Raw genomic sequence first — 15,794 nt, 5'->3', positions numbered from 1 at the left:
CGATACTTCGTGGCCTTTATATTCGTGGCGCAACAGTCCAACGGCCTTTTCCTTTTTCACTTTGGTGGTGAAGGTGCAACAATTTTCGGTCGTCCCGAATTCGGGTTCATCCGACACCCTCACCAAATTCAAATTGAACTGAGCTCAACTTCATCTGATACACAATGCCTCCTAAATTCGACCCCACCGAGATTAAAGTCGGTATGTCTGGATTACGGTAACCCTTTGACAGCTTTCTGATTGTGTGTGTGAGCGGCCATGCCTGCGTGTAGGCCTCTCGCGTGCTGGTGCTAATACATTAGATTCTTCCTATCCATATAGTTCAATTGAAGCATTTAAAATAAATATTTGGATGTACAACATGTAACTCAATGCGAGGTGTTAATTTTAAATATGTAGCGTCTTTAGGAATTCTCGCTGTAACTACCTTTTTTGAACGATTCACGATTTGTGGAAAACATTTGCGTGCTGTGGTTTGACAGCTCTCGGCATATTAAAATTCACGGGTAAGTGTTCACGTGCTGCTGAACATCACGAAGCTGTAACATTCTTCTCCGGGCATACCCTGTTTGTTTAATATTGGACTGAGACTGGCTTTTTTTTTTAATAATCATTATTCTGTCTGTAGTGTTTATTGTCCTGCTCTTTATATCATAAAGCAGCCTCCCGCCACTGTGCTAGTCTGTTGAAGTGTCTTTGTACAATCCAGTGGAGGCTCATAGGGACCCAGCTCTAGGAAACAGGGTGGCCCCAATCTAATGGGCAACTCTGTGCCGAAAGACCTGGAACAAACTGCTAGAAAAAAATAAATTATATATATATATATATATATATATATATATATATTATATATATATATTATATAATATAATATATATAGTGTGTGCTAAAATTTTACTAGCTAAGTGAGGTAAAATTGTAGCCTTTGCAATGTATTTTTACCCATCAAGATTATGTAGATATTTACACTAATAAGGGAAGGATGAAACATTTGAAAGTTTACAACTATATAACTTATGGTTCTGGTAAAGCAGAATGACAGTGCATACCTCAGGGTTAGGCTGAAGTCTTGACCTTTTGTCATCTCTGTGATGTCTGATGGAACTAACAGGCGTCTTGTCTATGTCAGCATACACTGGTGTTAATATCAGCCATGATGAAACTTGTTATTTTTGTTAGTCATTTATCTCTGAAGCATGTTTTATTAGATTGTGTTGGGTTTAACCTCATGAGAAACCTCTTATTCCAATAATCCGTTTGAAGATATTTTTAGCCTAGTTAACCTAAATGTAGTTTTATTGCATGTAAAGAGAGAAATGTAGTTCTCTTCTAGAAGCTGTCATAGTTAAAAAAAAAATACACTGCCACAATGATGCACAATTCTAAAAGGGTGTTTCATTTAAGTTACTTTTTTACAGCTTATGTAAATGCAGGGCACACTGTTTTCTGAGAATTGCTGAATGTCGTAAATGTTTTGTGGGCAAAGTGTATTAATTCCAATTGTCAGTCTGTATTATGCATTTAATAAAAGCACACTAAGGTCTTTTTTTTCCCCCCCTCCAGTGTACATGAGATGCACAGGTGGAGAGGTTGGTGCCACTTCCTCGCTGGCCCCCAAAATCGGACCTTTGGGTCTTGTAAGTATTGCCACAAGTTTGGTCTGTAGTGTTTATTGTTCTGCTCTTTATATCATAAAGCAGCCTCCCGCCACTGTGCTAGTCTGTTAAAGTGTCTTTGTACAATCCAGTGGAGGCTCATAGTGACCCAGCTCTAGGAAACAGGGTGGCCCCAATCTAATGGGCAACTCTGTGCCGAAAGGCCTGGAACAAACTGCTCGTGTCACAGAACATTGACTCTGATCCATGCTGTATGCTCATCTTTCATTCTTGCTTTTCCTCAGTCCCCTAAAAAGGTGGGTGATGACATTGCAAAGGCCACCGGCGACTGGAAGGGCCTGCGAATCACTGTGAAGCTGACCATCCAGAACAGGCAAGCAGCGGTAAGCCCTTGGAAGTCTTTCAGCCTGTATTCTGGCTCTTGAGGTCACCTAGCCTTTAGACACTTAAACGTTTTGTTGTTGATCCAGATTGAGGTGGTGCCATCAGCCTCTGCCCTCATCATCAAGGCCCTGAAGGAACCTCCCCGTGACAGGAAGAAGGTCAAGAACAGTGAGTAGCTTTTACACCACCTCTATACACTGTTGTAGGAATAGTGTCTTTGTGTGTTCTGACCTTTCGTGGTTATTGCGAGCCTCCCGCCACTGTGCAAGTCTGTAAAAGTGACTGTGTACTGTCCAGTGGAGGCTCATAGTGAACCCAGCTCTAGGAAGCAGGGCTGCTCAACTCAATGGGTAACTCTGTGCCGAAAGGCCTGGAACAAGTTTTGTTGCATTTCTTGATCAAAAGTCACAGTAAAAATGTTTGTTAGTTTTGCATTTCCAAAAAGAACTGCACTTATGAACTAATTATCCTAAAAATAAAAAGTTATGCAGCACAACTATTTTAAGTCTGGAGAAATTATACTGAAAATTCAGCTTTGCCATTAATAACAATTAAGTTACATTTTAAAGTAAATTAAAATTAGACAGTAAATTTTACTGTGTTTTTGATCAAATGCATTTGTAAGCATGAGACTTGGGCATTAAACATTAACCCCTGGTTTAACAGACAAGGCAGAAGTCTAGTCCCAGACTAAAATGCATGTTTGAAATGTTTTAAAGGTGCATTGTGTAATATTTAGGAGATTCTGTTGACTGAAATACAAAATCATATACATAACCATTTTCAGTGGTTTATAAACTCTTGCATAATGAACCGTTATGTTTTTATTACCTTAGAATGAGCTGTTTTTATGTACGTACACCGTGGGTCCCCTTGCGTTGAAATAGGCAGTCATTTTGCGCTGACATGTTGCTACAGTAGCCCTAAATGGACGAACTACTACAGAGCGTGTTTTGTCACTTGTTCTTCATGCAAAGAAACTAGCTAAAGTCAGTGAATAAAACGGACACGATGAACAAGTAACAATATTCGTAATAAAATTTTTACTGAATAATTAAGTTAACATAACTTAATTGATCTGTGTAAAGAAACCTCATTGCTTAACTGACTACTCTCAGCTGTCTCCATCTTTTCCTGTCGGCTGCAATTCGCAACCTCACCACTAGATGCCACTAATTTACACTGCACCTTTAACTGAAAGCAACTTACACTGGAATATCTTAATGTCAGTGGCTTTTTTTGTGGAGATTGTTAGTGTAGATTGGTATTAGTTTGTGACTAGCATATTCTATATCTCCTGATGTTTGCATATTTCCTCTTTTAGTTAAGCACTCTGGAAGCGTCACTTTCGATGAGATCGTCAGCGTTGCCCGTGTCATGAGGCCACGATCTATTGCCAGGGAACTTTCTGGTTTGTATTTCTCCAAATTGTAACCTAATGCTTAAGCAATATTGATTGATTAGCCTCCCGCCACTGTGCAAGTCTGTAAAAGTGACTGTGTACTGTCCAGTGGAGGCTCATAGTGACCCAGCTCTAGGAAGCAGGGCTGCTCAACTCTGGCTAACCCTGTGCCAAATGGCCTGGAACATGTTATAACTAGGCATGAATGAGTTGTTTTAAACGATGGCACAAAGTGATCTTTTCCTATGCTTCTCAGGTACCATCAAGGAGATTCTTGGCACTGCTCAGTCTGTGGGCTGCACCATTGATGGTCGCCCTCCCCATGATGTCATTGATGACATCAACAGTGGCAAAGTTGAGTGCCCAACTGTAAGTATTGAATGCCATTTTATGCTTTAAGCATTTAAATGATTTGCCTTTTACTTGTTTTAACTGGATTTCTTTTCTTTTTCTTGCAGGAGTAAAAAGATAAAAGACAAATAAAACTGTTTGATAAAAGTCCAAGTGTTGTGATTTGTCATCTCTGGCATTTGATGAACCCCTTTCACAAATTGTATGCATTTTAACATTTTAAAAAAGTACACTTAAAACTACACTATTACATTACCTTTGCATCAAATGACATTTAACGCTGATGCAAGGGTGTTTCTAATGCAGTGGGAGTGATTGAAAAGCTCACATCTTTCTCTTTCTGACTGCCATTATCAATCTTCCCTTTTTTTCTTAAAGTTGTGAAAACAATATTGAAGTTCTTTTGCTATTTGAGCAAATGGGAAAAACATGTGTAATTTATCCCGTTCACTACTGTTGAAGTTTACCCAACTATGATTTATGCTTCTGAGAAACCTGGAAGTGTGAAAAGGATAAATTATTTGTAGAATTGAGTTCTACATCAACATCTGAATTCTTTCCCCAGTGTAATTTCTTTTGAACTGTCTTAGTTATGAAACTAGTTCAAATTCATCATTTGTTGGTATAGAATAGTCACTGACCTATTTTAAAGTTGCAGACCAAGTTCATAAACCTAAAACTGCATGTTAGATATGAATATTTGGCAGGATGACAGGCACATACATTGAGGGGGAAAAATAAGCTATTAAAACCACAATTTATTTGGAAAAATAGCTACATGTTTTCAAATATCCCAGAGTTGTAGACAAAGTACAAAAGTATCTAAGCTTGGTTACATGTTGCTGCGCTAAAACAGGTTTTTCATGGGTACTTGCAGCTGCTCCTTTTTATTTCTAAACCCAAATCATTAACATCAACACATTTTTCCATTTCTTGACTCCAGTAACAGTGTTTATTTGCTTAAAATACTATGAACACTACTGTGTTGTAACTAAACTGAATTCAAATAATGTGCCGTTTCTCTTGAAAGATACCTTGCTGGATTCATAGGAGCTCTGCAGGAATGTTGCCAGTTCAAATCACAAAGAGAAGCATATTCAGTGTACCATAGGTTTGTCCAGACCTCATCACCTGTCCCACAACTAAAGTGGAAACTACCATCATTTGCAATGGTTGATAGAAACCAGGACGGACTGACCAAATAAAACAATCCTGCTTTTCAGTTCTCAACATCCTCTTCCTCTCCTTCATTCTCTCCCTCCTGCTCATCATCCATGTGCTCATCTTCCTCTTCATCTCTACTCTTATCATTTTCATCGGTGCCATTCTTCTTCTCCTTGTCCTTTCGTTTTTGCTCAGATGCCTCCTTCTTGCCTTTCTGACCTTTCTTGTATGCTGTAAAAAAAACATCAACACAAAAACTGGTTATGTACATGAATGGATCTGATGCTTTTATGAAGTCATGCATCCCTATAGAACCCTTCTGGTCCATAGAGAATTTACCTTCAAGTGCTTCCCGCAAGGGTTGCAAGAAACGCTCAAACTCCATCTCCTCCATAGCTGACATCACATCTCCAGCGTTGAGTGTCTTCCTTTTTGCTTTCATAGCAAAATTGTTTGCACTGGTGTCAACAAAGCAGTGGAGATTACATACGAGTAGGTTGTCAGTGGAATTTCTCAAACAAAAGAAAACTTAAGACTAACCAAGATGTTGCGTAGAGAACGAAAACACTAGCTGCTTGAGAAATCGCTCTTCTTGCCTCCTTGGACACGTTTACTCCGTCTGGCAACTAAACAACACGAAAGACAAGTTGACTCCATACTAACATACAATTGACTGCAGTGACGTTTCGCGCGGAAAGAGACGATTTACTATGGTTATCACTTGAACTGCTGTTCGGCTATATAAAGAGATGACTTACTGCCTCCTTTATAATCCGCGTGATGACAGCATTGGGAAGATTGAGGTCCTCTGGTCTCTCGGCCATTACACTCAATGAGATGCAACACGACAATGTAAAACTTTGTGTTAGCTTAGCCGTCTAACTTATCTGAGGGTGAACTGCCACCAGATCCACTCGATTTACGTGCGCTGAATAACAAATTTCGTTACCGTACATATGCGTTAGATGTGTAATTAGATTATTTATCTGCAAATCAATTATCTATGGAACAGGTGGATCTGGACAAAAGCTAGTGTGCTTCACTGTTTTTCAGCCCGCTTGATCATCCAAACCCATGCGCTAACCTTTTACCTCTCACCGCTCTTCCCAGCCAACCAATGCAGACGCTCAGTCATGACGTCAATTTGTAGGCTAACCCCAAATAAACCCCAGATTTATACGTGCTGGTGACAACGCTTTGACGTTTTTTTTTTCTTCTAAAAGGTAAATTAGATAGGTTACCTTAAATGTGAATTTCAAAGGTGCTTTTTTATTTATTTTTAATATAAGTTGTTAATGTCACATCCTGGTAGTTGTAGTCCTGTCAGGGTGTAGTCTTTATAGCAACATTCGTTCTGAAACAAAAAGCAAATGGCTTTTCTTAAAAATAAATTCTTGAGTCTTCCGGGTTTTCATCCGATTTTTATCAAAGTATAAAAAACAAAACCCCCCAAAAATGGTGCCGTTTTAGTGTTTGATTTTATTTTGGCTTGTCGTCTGTTGTTTTTGAGCCACTCTCCAGCACTATTTATGGCAATTTAATAAACAGATGTTTATCATGATCTCATATCGTGTGAAGTAGGCTAAAGTAAACTTTATGTCCGACTGGACCTCTGTACAAACTGAACGAGAAAAGTTTTCCCCCCTCAATTCTGCCTCTTGCTCTTATCGTAAAACAAGTCTACATGAATGATGTGTTTATTTTCATATTAGCGGGACTTTCTGAAGCATGTGCAGTGGTCACGTAGGCAGGCTATAGCAATAGGCCTACAGTGCAACTGCTCAATATACACGGAATGTATAGCCTATTGTAGTAATTTCATGGTCGTGCAAGCGCGTTTGGAACAGTGTAAATTCATCTCCATTTATAGCATATGTTTCGGATGTTTGAAAGTGTTGCTTGCGTGAGAATGAATGTGAAACAGTATGCACTCACTGCCTGCTGGACCAGAAGCAAATAATTTTCGCCAACTGCTTCAAACATTTTTTCCCCCTATCCATAGCATAATTTTCTTGATTTACCTAAACTGAGCAAAGCTAATCTATATATTTATTATCTTAAAAGTGGAAAACTGTTACACATTATTAGGCCTAATGGTGAGGCTTTATATTGGAATATGAAATTATGAGTGCAGAAATGTCTCGTCTCCACGTGTGGTCCCCCCAAATAGTAGTTTAGGATTTATAACAAATTGCATGTGGATTTTTCCACAACGAATTCAATCTACACAGACCCATAAAAATGAACTGCTGGTGGGTGGGTTTTTTATTTTTTTCATCTTCATCACGCTTTATTGTTTGCCATACAATTTTGTCAACCTCAATTGTGGTAAATGGCAAAGACTTTCCATGACCGTTTCCCCCCTCTTTCTTTGATGCTCATCAAATGTCTTGAGGTTAGCTTCATACATTAGCTCATAAAGCAATTAACATTTAACACCATGTTGTCTTTTTATAGAGATTGGTAAAGTTTCATTCTTTTTCTTCACCCTCTTTCAGATGATGTCATTCAGATGCTCACTTTAAGTTTTTAATGACATCTTTAGGTCTGAATATGACTTAAGTTTGCCACACTGTGAACTTAAGAACATGTTTTGATTGAATCAATTCAATCTAATGTAGGGAATCGTAAGCTATTTGATACAGTGCTATAGTCAACCTCAAATGAGGTAAAAGTCTTTTTTTTTTATAACTCAAATAACAAAACTCATACATTTGAATTTGCCACATTATGGAAGTTGACTCTGAAGTTGTTTTTTTTTTTTTTCTTGGTCATCTCTCTTGTCAATGGAAAATCATTAGATAGACCCTTTTTCGTAACATAACTAAATATCTGTGATACACCTGAAAGGCATTTATTTTAGGAGTGATACAATTTTTGGAGGTTTTTAATAGCAGCAGTGTTACATCTCTCTCTCTCTCTCTCTCTCTCTCTCTCTCTCTCTCTCTCTCTCTCTCTCTCTCTCTCTCCCTTATAATTAAGACCATATCCATTGTAGTAATAATTGTTAATAAGTAGGCTAAAATTATATATATGTATATATATATAATATATAATTATGTCATATATATATATATATATATATATATATATATATATTTATATACACATAGATAGGCTATATATTATTTATTTATTTATTTTGCTTAGGCCTTCAGTGCAGGACTTATGCACTCAACAGAAAAATGCTGGTTGTTAAATGACTTTTGCTCTCTTTTCACAATAATTAAAGTTGGCAAGAAACAGAAGTTGCGATAGTCTTTTCTTCCCTATTGTAATATCCATGTCAAAAGTATAAAAAATAATAATAATAAAATGTTGTAATTAAACTTAATTTTGTCCATCAGGAACTGATTGGATTGTTGGATCATTGTGGTTTGCTATTGCTGGTATCTCATGTGAGTGACAGGTTCTCCTGTCCTCGTGCCAGTAAACGCGTCATCAGAGAAAAGAAATCGTTGCAAGAGGGGAAGCTATTATGATTAAAGATTACAAGGGCATATTAATTAAATAATATTCATTTTCATAGATAAATCATTTATAAAAAATACTCCATAAAATAATGTTTCATTAAAAATAAGAAATATCGATTTTTATTTCTTGGTGTTTTTAAAGCAAAGTCAATGTGTGACCTCTGTAGCAACAGTCCTTCAATGTCGAGTTTGCAAACAAAACATCATCACAAATTACAACAAAATAATTCTAATGAACTGAACTATTTTATGTGACATGGAGACTACTTAGATGTCTGTTTTATTTCTATTAAATATATAGATAAATTAATATATAGATTTATAAATATTGATGCAGAGTTCTATTTTAGTTCTTCTTTACCTGTTATTTTCATGATTAGCATTTGACTAGGATTATCAAATTTCTGCTTGAAACAATGCAGGGTTGAATCCATTTTGTTTCCATATGAGCTTTAAGAGCAGTATAATCATGGGACTTGATAAACATTCAAAAGCAAAAGATATTTCTCAACTATTCAACTGTAATTTCTAACTTCATGTAGAGTGTTTGTGTAGTGGAAGGAATGTACTATAAGGAGTGATTTTTAAGGGTGATGTCTAACTGTTGCCGTTGCTTTTAACAAGTTGATCATGACTTCATTTAAGGGTCTTTAGGAGTTTCATAAAATTGGTAAATATAAATTATAATATTTCCATTTTAGAATCTGGATTCCGCAATGGAACCCATTGTCCTATAATTCAGATGACTACACAGTGATATTACAGTGACAAAAATAGGGAAGCTTGGTCAGATGTAGACATAAGTCAGAATTTGAGACCGCAAACTGGTTTTAATTAAAATGGACATTTTCCAACAAGAAAATAAAAGTTGATGACAAGTATTGTTGAGCAGTACTAAAACATATGTAGTCCAATCAATTTAAATTCATAAAACTACTGAGATCCTCAAATGTTTTCTTGAAAAGTGTTACCATATAACATGTGTCGAACACCTTTAAAAAAAAAAAAAAAAAAAAAAAAAAGGACCTTCCACTATGTCCAAAGGCCATCACTTATTTTGATAATAACGCCTAGTCACATGCTTCAACAGTTCCTAAGGAAGGATAGGAGGTCTGAGTTGCCCAGTCTCATTCGTTTCCTCTCAAGGTTCAACCAAGACTTTTTGAATAGAAACAGGAAGGTCCAATCCACCATCCCATTCCAATACATGTTCTCAGGAAAGGCCTCAACCAATAGAACACATAAATACTGCCGTCACCGTCTGTACATTTGTCTGTTTCTGCTTGAAGATGGACAAACATCTCTCAAAATGTCACCCAAAGGCTCATGGTCTGCATTGAATTTGTCTTTCAAGTTTCAACACATTTTTAGTATTTACTTTCAAGTATCAATGCATTGAATCTTCATACAGGATTGACATATATGGCATGTAACCTCATCCTTTCATCTTAAATGAATTTGACCTTGAATATAGCACCATTTTGATTGGCTTTCCTGTACGCATGCAAGTCCAGTTAATTAAGTGAAATGACAAGCATGTCCCTATTACAGGCAGGTAGCCAAATCGGTTTACTTTCAAAATACTTTGAGGGATTAGATGGACAAGTAAACTCCTTTGAAAATTATTTGTGCATTTTGTGCTTGTGTAATTCACTCGTCTTACTCACTCTTTGTTTTGACCTGTGATTTATTATGCTTTTCCCTCAGCCAGCTGTTTCGAATTTGTTTTATCTGGTCTTTATTTGACAAAGAACACAGTACAAAACATTTCTCTTGACCAAAACAATTGCTTTCATTGAGTCTGTAATCAATGAAAATACATGAAAACTGGTGCCCTTATAAAGATCATAAACATTTGCGTTTTTATTATATTACAAAAATCTGCATTCTTTTATGCACCCTAACTTTTCCATTTGGGAAAACTTTTCCAGTGTTTTCAACAATCTTGGAAAGAGTGGAAACAATCTTTTCATGATTACAATTGGACTTTTTGCATACCTTGCAAACTGTAAATAGCATAAAATTATAAAAGCATAAAAGACACAATTGCATGCTTGAAAGTCTGTAGACAAGTTGTAATCCATAACTGTGATAACCTCCATTTGTATAGCTTTCTGATTTTTTTGTGGGTATGCTATGCAAGGTACACTCCTTAAGTCAGTCATTTTTCCTCATTTACGTTTTACACAAAGAAATGAACAGCACTTATCAGTGGCCTAATAAAAAAAAGTAATCATGGCTGACTGCTAAAAGCACAAGTATATAATGGAATCTTTAAGCAAAATCTTACTTTTTTTTTTTTTCACAGATTTTTTTTTTTTTTGCAGTCTGAGTTTTGTGCTGTCATAACAACATATTTTAGCTTCCAATAGCAGAACCAAAACATTGCCTGAGAGTTGCCATCAACAGTTACCTAAACCTTGCCTCTAATCCTCCCTCAAGCAGAGACCTCATCTTCACCCATGCATCAGTTACACCTCATATCTACTGCACACCTGGAGATCTTGTCTTTCACAGAGGACAGTTGTGTTGTTGAAGGTTTGGGCAGTGTATGAGTGGAGGAGGGTGGTTCTGCTCGCCCTACGCCTGTCAACACTTCGATTTTGAAAGAGTGAAGGAACTCAAACTGAATGAATAACAGACTCACGTGAGTGATGAGAAGTGAATGTCTGAATGAACCTCATTGAAACACACCTGTGCAGAACACCACCTTCACCTGTTTGAACTTCTGACCTATTTAGGAGGTTAAGGGGCCACATGCTGCAATGCAAGGGACAAGAAGCTCCATGCTGTAAGCTAAAACATATTCAATCCAGCTGACAAACAGACATCTTATGAAACACTGACATCTTATGAAACAAATATCTCTCCACATGAAAGCTTTCAAACATATGCACTATTTTTCTTGGCATTAAAAAGCTTTGTGGAATACTTGATTCTGATTGGTCAGTCACGCCAATTAGCAGTCTGATTTTATCCATGGCATCGCTGCATTCAAGCAGCCTTGATTCTAGTCACTTTGTTCAGAGCAAGATGACAGTGTAGTACCTTCTATTTATTAACTACAAAAAATACAGCAAGATTTTTAATTCTTCTTCTTCAAGAAGACGAACATACAATGCGCTGTAAGGCGGTGTGGTATAACCAAAGTGCACAAAGAAGGCTCAGGAGTAGAAAAACAAAAACAGTATTCATTTAAATAAACAAAATATCCAGGAGATTGCTGGAGAGTAAATAACAGGAGCTTAGGAGATCACATTCCACACATGAACAAACGATAACTGACAAGGAGTAACTGAAACACAGGGCTTTATACGCAGGGCAAACAAAGGAAACTAGACAAGACACAGGTGAAACTAATCAGTAACCATACAAATAACTAGGGAGTAATCAGGACAGGGACTAAACTGAAAGGGAATACAAGAAACAGACACACAAGAACAAAATGACAACTAAACTGAACATAACTCGTACATAACTCCCCCCTCCTGGAAGGCGCATCCTCACACTGTAACAGAGAGTTCAACAGTGGACGGAGGGAGGAGGTTTAGGTGTGGGACCTGACAGAGGAAAACACCACAGAGAGGACAAAGCCATGGAGGAGATGACAGAGGGAGGAACCAGAGAGTGACCCTGAGCTAAATCATTAGGATGAAGGCAGACAGCACAACCGATGGAGGGAGAAGCCAGGGTGGAGCCAGTAATCCGACCAACAGAGGTGGAGCCAGGAGAGGTGGAGACCCAGGCAGAGCTGAGGAGATGAACACCCAAGGTGACACTGCTGGACTGGAGGGCCAAGGGGGAACTGCAGGCTCGCAGGACGAGGTGGAGGCGTGGGCTCGGCAGACTGAGACTGAGGAAAACTGTGGGGAGGAGGAGCCCGCTGTGGCCAAAGGGGTGGAGGGACAAGGCGTAGCCGGAAGTCCGTGGTGCAATCAGGGTGACGCCTGACCAAGGCGTAGCCCCAGAGATGTGGGAGCCCAGTGAAGCCTGAGGCATGACAGACCACGGTGGAGCCGAGGGAGCGTAGAGCCATGGGGGAGCCAAAGAGTCGGAAGGCAGAGGTAGAGTACAGGGCTCAGAGGCCCAAAGTGGAGATGGGGGAGCTGGGCAAGACCAGCGTGACAAAGGAGACTTGGAGCTGGGTGGGACCAGCGGCGACGAAGGAGTCTCTTTTATCACATCGCAACCTTGCGTTTTTTCATTTCATACAAATGCAACTTCTGCCCTCTAGTGTCTCAGTGAAAATTACCTCAGAGGACTTTGATAGTGATATTACTGTAATATATTTAGCGATAATGAACAACTAACTGCATATTATCCAACTTATTTAGTCATCAGTGCTTATTTAACTAATCCTTTATGCTTTCATAGACTACTCAAGGCAGCTTGACCCCAGAAATGTACCTTGGCTCAGAAATGTTGTGATCAATGTGGCAGTTTTGAAATGAAATGAAGCATTCTGAACAGACGTCATTTGAGAGATGTCTTTTTGCACAGCACTGGCAGTGGAAAAAGTGGGGATGCTCTGTACACATTGGGCACAGGGCTCATCAGAGGCAAACAAACAGAGGCAACTCTGTGATGATGCATTAGCCTGTCAGAGAGTGCCCGGCACTGAATACAGACCAGCCAGTGTAGGGTCAGACGGAACCTGAACTTCTCTATCCATCACAAGCAGGTTACCACACATACACACTGTATGCTCAGACATACAAACACTCGGTAAACTGACCTTCACACTCTGAGTGCTGCAAGTGGAAATTGAAGGAATCTCCAAATATTCAGACAAGAATGTGCACACACAAACACATACACGTACGCAAACACAAAGGGTTGTTTGAGTTCCTGTTGAGTCTACTCGTTCTAGACCTAACATAGCTACTGTAACCCTTGCAAAATCTCAACTGCAAAAATTATTTATATCAACCGGTCTACGATTTCCCCCCGTGTGATTTATGAGCGCTGTGCATTCTTTGCGAATCGTCAAATCCTGCAAACCGTCCCATGAATAACCCTGAGGTATCCTTGGTATCTGCTAGCAGTGTTTCTCACCATCCCTGGTATTTCATGCCAGTATTTGGAACCTCTTCAGTTTTTTTGACTCATCAAGGGGTGAAACGTCTGTTTGATTATGTTGGCCTGAAAGTGGCATATTTCAGCTGCCCTCTGAACAATATCAGAAAAGAGGTGTTATTGATACAAGGCAAGTTTGTGTTGAAAAACGGATGTATAGAGGAGAAAGATACATATTTGGGGAGTTAATATTGGCATTTGTGGTTTAGCTTTTTCCATTTCGGGTTTATGCATATAGGGAATTATTTCCAAGAATGTAGAGACGTTTATTTCCTTTTAAAGACGATGCTGCATTAAACAGCAAAGCTAAACAGCATTAGGGGCACGAATACACTCCGGTTCTCAGCAGATTCTCTCTCACACACTTACCAGCTGCAACTCTTAGTCACTTACTAAATAGAAATTTCATGTTCAATTTAACAATCTCACTAGGTGTCAAGGTCACATTTTATATTTATTTAAAAGAAAAAAAGTCTACTATTAGGACTATTAAGATTGTTTGCATTAACATCATCATTTTACCTCAGCTCATTTTACTCCTATTCTCATGTGTAATGGCAATAGGTCTTTCTGTAATATAAAAAATTATTGTACTGAATTGATTAATTTATTAAAATTTTTAAAACATTAAAACAATTATTTACAGTATTTTTGCAGTCATTCTTATGACTGTATGATAAGCATCATCAACAAAAATAATGAGAAATACAATGCATTATAGTAATGAGAAATGGGGAGTAAAATGTAATTTGCCAATGCCACAATGCAAAAAAAGTTATCTAAGCTTCCTAAGAGAAGATTATGTTTTCTTCATGCAAAATATCAGTACTTTATGTTTTGGCTTTAGGTGAAATGTGACCTGGACATTTCTTGAGATCGCACTTATTTTTCCACATTAAAAAACATTTAAGGGATTAGTTCAGTCAGTGTTTTGGGTGTAAAAGCTTGTCTTTAGATGGATTTTCCCCCCAATGATTTGTGATTTACTGTTTTGAGATTGTTTTGGTTTCAGCAGATGAAGTTTCCATTGTTTTGCAGTGTGTGGCATCTCAAAGTGTTACCATGGTATTAGTTTATTAGTTAGTTCAATCTCTATTGCTTTTTACTTCTATTTTTAGGCAAGACTTTTATAATTCTGTCCCCAGGCAGACAGACACATAAATACACACTGATTTCCCACTGAGCAGTTTTGACATGCTTCTCTTGCTAATGTGCAGAGCTGCTGATCCCTTACTTGACTGCTTCCATGGCAAAGCAATACAGATGTTCCAGACATTGCTTGGCAGAAGGTCAACACACAGAAATGTACGTTTTCATCTTTATTTCCTTTTATTCAGGATGGCCATCTGTGTGTAGGGTGAATTAAGGTATTCTGGGATATTGTAAGCCTATCAGAAACCCAATTTCTGAAGTGTTGGCTATATTACTAGTTCCCAGTTGGGTGATCGTGTAATTGAGGTCTCATTTGTTTGTCTGAAGTATGCTTACAATCCAGTTAATTGCAGAAAAAGTTTTTTTTTTTTTTGCACCGATACCATAAGAACCAAGATTCTAGATCCAGTCACTGTTCTCCACCGGATTGGCACCCGTAGTTTTGTGTATGCGCGACTCAAATGCCGTGCGCGCTGAAAGGATGAGACGCGAGAGTAATTAGCCTACTATTTGTCCGGCTAGCGCGTGTTTACATTTTACATTAAAGGGGTCATATAATGCCATTTTTTTACAAGCTAATATGATTCTTTAGGGTCTAAATTTAAAGTTTGTAATATACTTTAATTAAAAATTCTCATTAGTATTGTAAGAAAACACTCATTTTACCTGGTCCAAAACAGCTCTGTTTTCAGCACGCCGTTTAAGTGCATGTGTCTTTAAATGATAATGAGCTTTGCTGCCCCCGCCCCTCTGTTCTGTGGGGCGTTTTGCCACAACAACACACGTGGAGTGTTGCCTTGACAACAGTTGAGGGTAACGTTATATTTTGAAGAATGGCAGCGGCAGTCTCTGAGGACAATGTGCAACCATATCAATTTGAACTGGAGTTGGAAAACAGGACGTTTCTGATTGGTTGGTTAACGTAATGTCACTTTGATCTATGTTTGTGTGTACTGGCAGGGTAGAGTAGTGAGATACGAACGCTATGTGTGGTTACTGATGTAATGTACACATTAGTTCATTGACAGATTGATGTTACAGCTAATGCTGGTCATGAAAAACTTTTTTTCGGTAAATGTAGGCTTGTCCGTGATGCGTAACGTTATCTATGCAGTGTTGTTAGGTACAACTGTCAGGGCTGAAGCACAAAAATTTTACTGATCTGTTTAAAAAATA

At 38.2% G+C, this 15,794-nt stretch overlaps 2 protein-coding genes across 2 annotated transcripts; one reads left to right on the top strand and one right to left on the bottom strand.

Annotated features, from left to right (window-relative positions):
* The first annotated feature begins 40 nt into the window (after positions 1–40).
* On the top strand, positions 41–3,906 carry rpl12 (ribosomal protein L12). The gene is made up of 7 exons (XM_082170612.1): positions 41–201; positions 1,564–1,637; positions 1,901–1,999; positions 2,087–2,168; positions 3,325–3,411; positions 3,659–3,771; positions 3,861–3,906. The coding sequence occupies exons 1-7, from the start codon at positions 165–167 to the stop codon at positions 3,864–3,866; spliced, it is 498 nt and encodes a 165-aa protein (XP_082026738.1). The 5' UTR covers positions 41–164; the 3' UTR covers positions 3,867–3,906.
* Positions 3,907–4,496: 590 nt separating this feature from the next.
* pole3 (polymerase (DNA directed), epsilon 3 (p17 subunit)) lies at positions 4,497–6,019 on the bottom strand. Its single transcript, XM_082170613.1, has 4 exons — positions 5,676–6,019; positions 5,458–5,543; positions 5,257–5,375; positions 4,497–5,148 (listed from the first exon to the last, which is right to left on the bottom strand). Exons 1-4 carry the CDS (start codon positions 5,739–5,741, stop codon positions 4,973–4,975), a joined length of 447 nt encoding a protein of 148 aa, XP_082026739.1. The 5' UTR covers positions 5,742–6,019; the 3' UTR covers positions 4,497–4,972.
* Positions 6,020–15,794: the final 9,775 nt, after the last annotated feature.

This window comes from Leuciscus leuciscus, assembly GCF_965113295.1.
Source record: "Leuciscus leuciscus genome assembly, chromosome: 5".
NCBI lineage: Eukaryota > Metazoa > Chordata > Actinopteri > Cypriniformes > Leuciscidae > Leuciscus > Leuciscus leuciscus.
Note: the sequence above shows the minus strand (reverse complement) of the source record. Positions and strands in the feature narration are given on the sequence as shown.

What these genes read in the sequence shown, in the direction of transcription:
- rpl12 (XM_082170612.1), top strand. Translation starts at nt 165, where the DNA reads ATGCCTCCTAAATTCGACCCCACCGAGATTAAAGTCG. An exon ending in CCCCACCGAGATTAAAGTCG is followed by an intron (nt 202 to 1,563) that starts GTATGTCTGGAT and finishes CCCCCCCTCCAG; the next exon opens with TGTACATGAGATGCACAGGT. An exon ending in TATTGCCAGGGAACTTTCTG is followed by an intron (nt 3,412 to 3,658) that starts GTTTGTATTTCT and finishes TATGCTTCTCAG; the next exon opens with GTACCATCAAGGAGATTCTT.
- pole3 (XM_082170613.1), bottom strand. Translation starts at nt 5,741, where the DNA reads ATGGCCGAGAGACCAGAGGACCTCAATCTTCCCAATGCTGTCATCACG. An exon ending in CGCGGATTATAAAGGAGGCA is followed by an intron (nt 5,544 to 5,675) that starts GTAAGTCATCTC and finishes CGTGTTGTTTAG; the next exon opens with TTGCCAGACGGAGTAAACGT. An exon ending in CTTGCGGGAAGCACTTGAAG is followed by an intron (nt 5,149 to 5,256) that starts GTAAATTCTCTA and finishes TTTTTTTTACAG; the next exon opens with CATACAAGAAAGGTCAGAAA.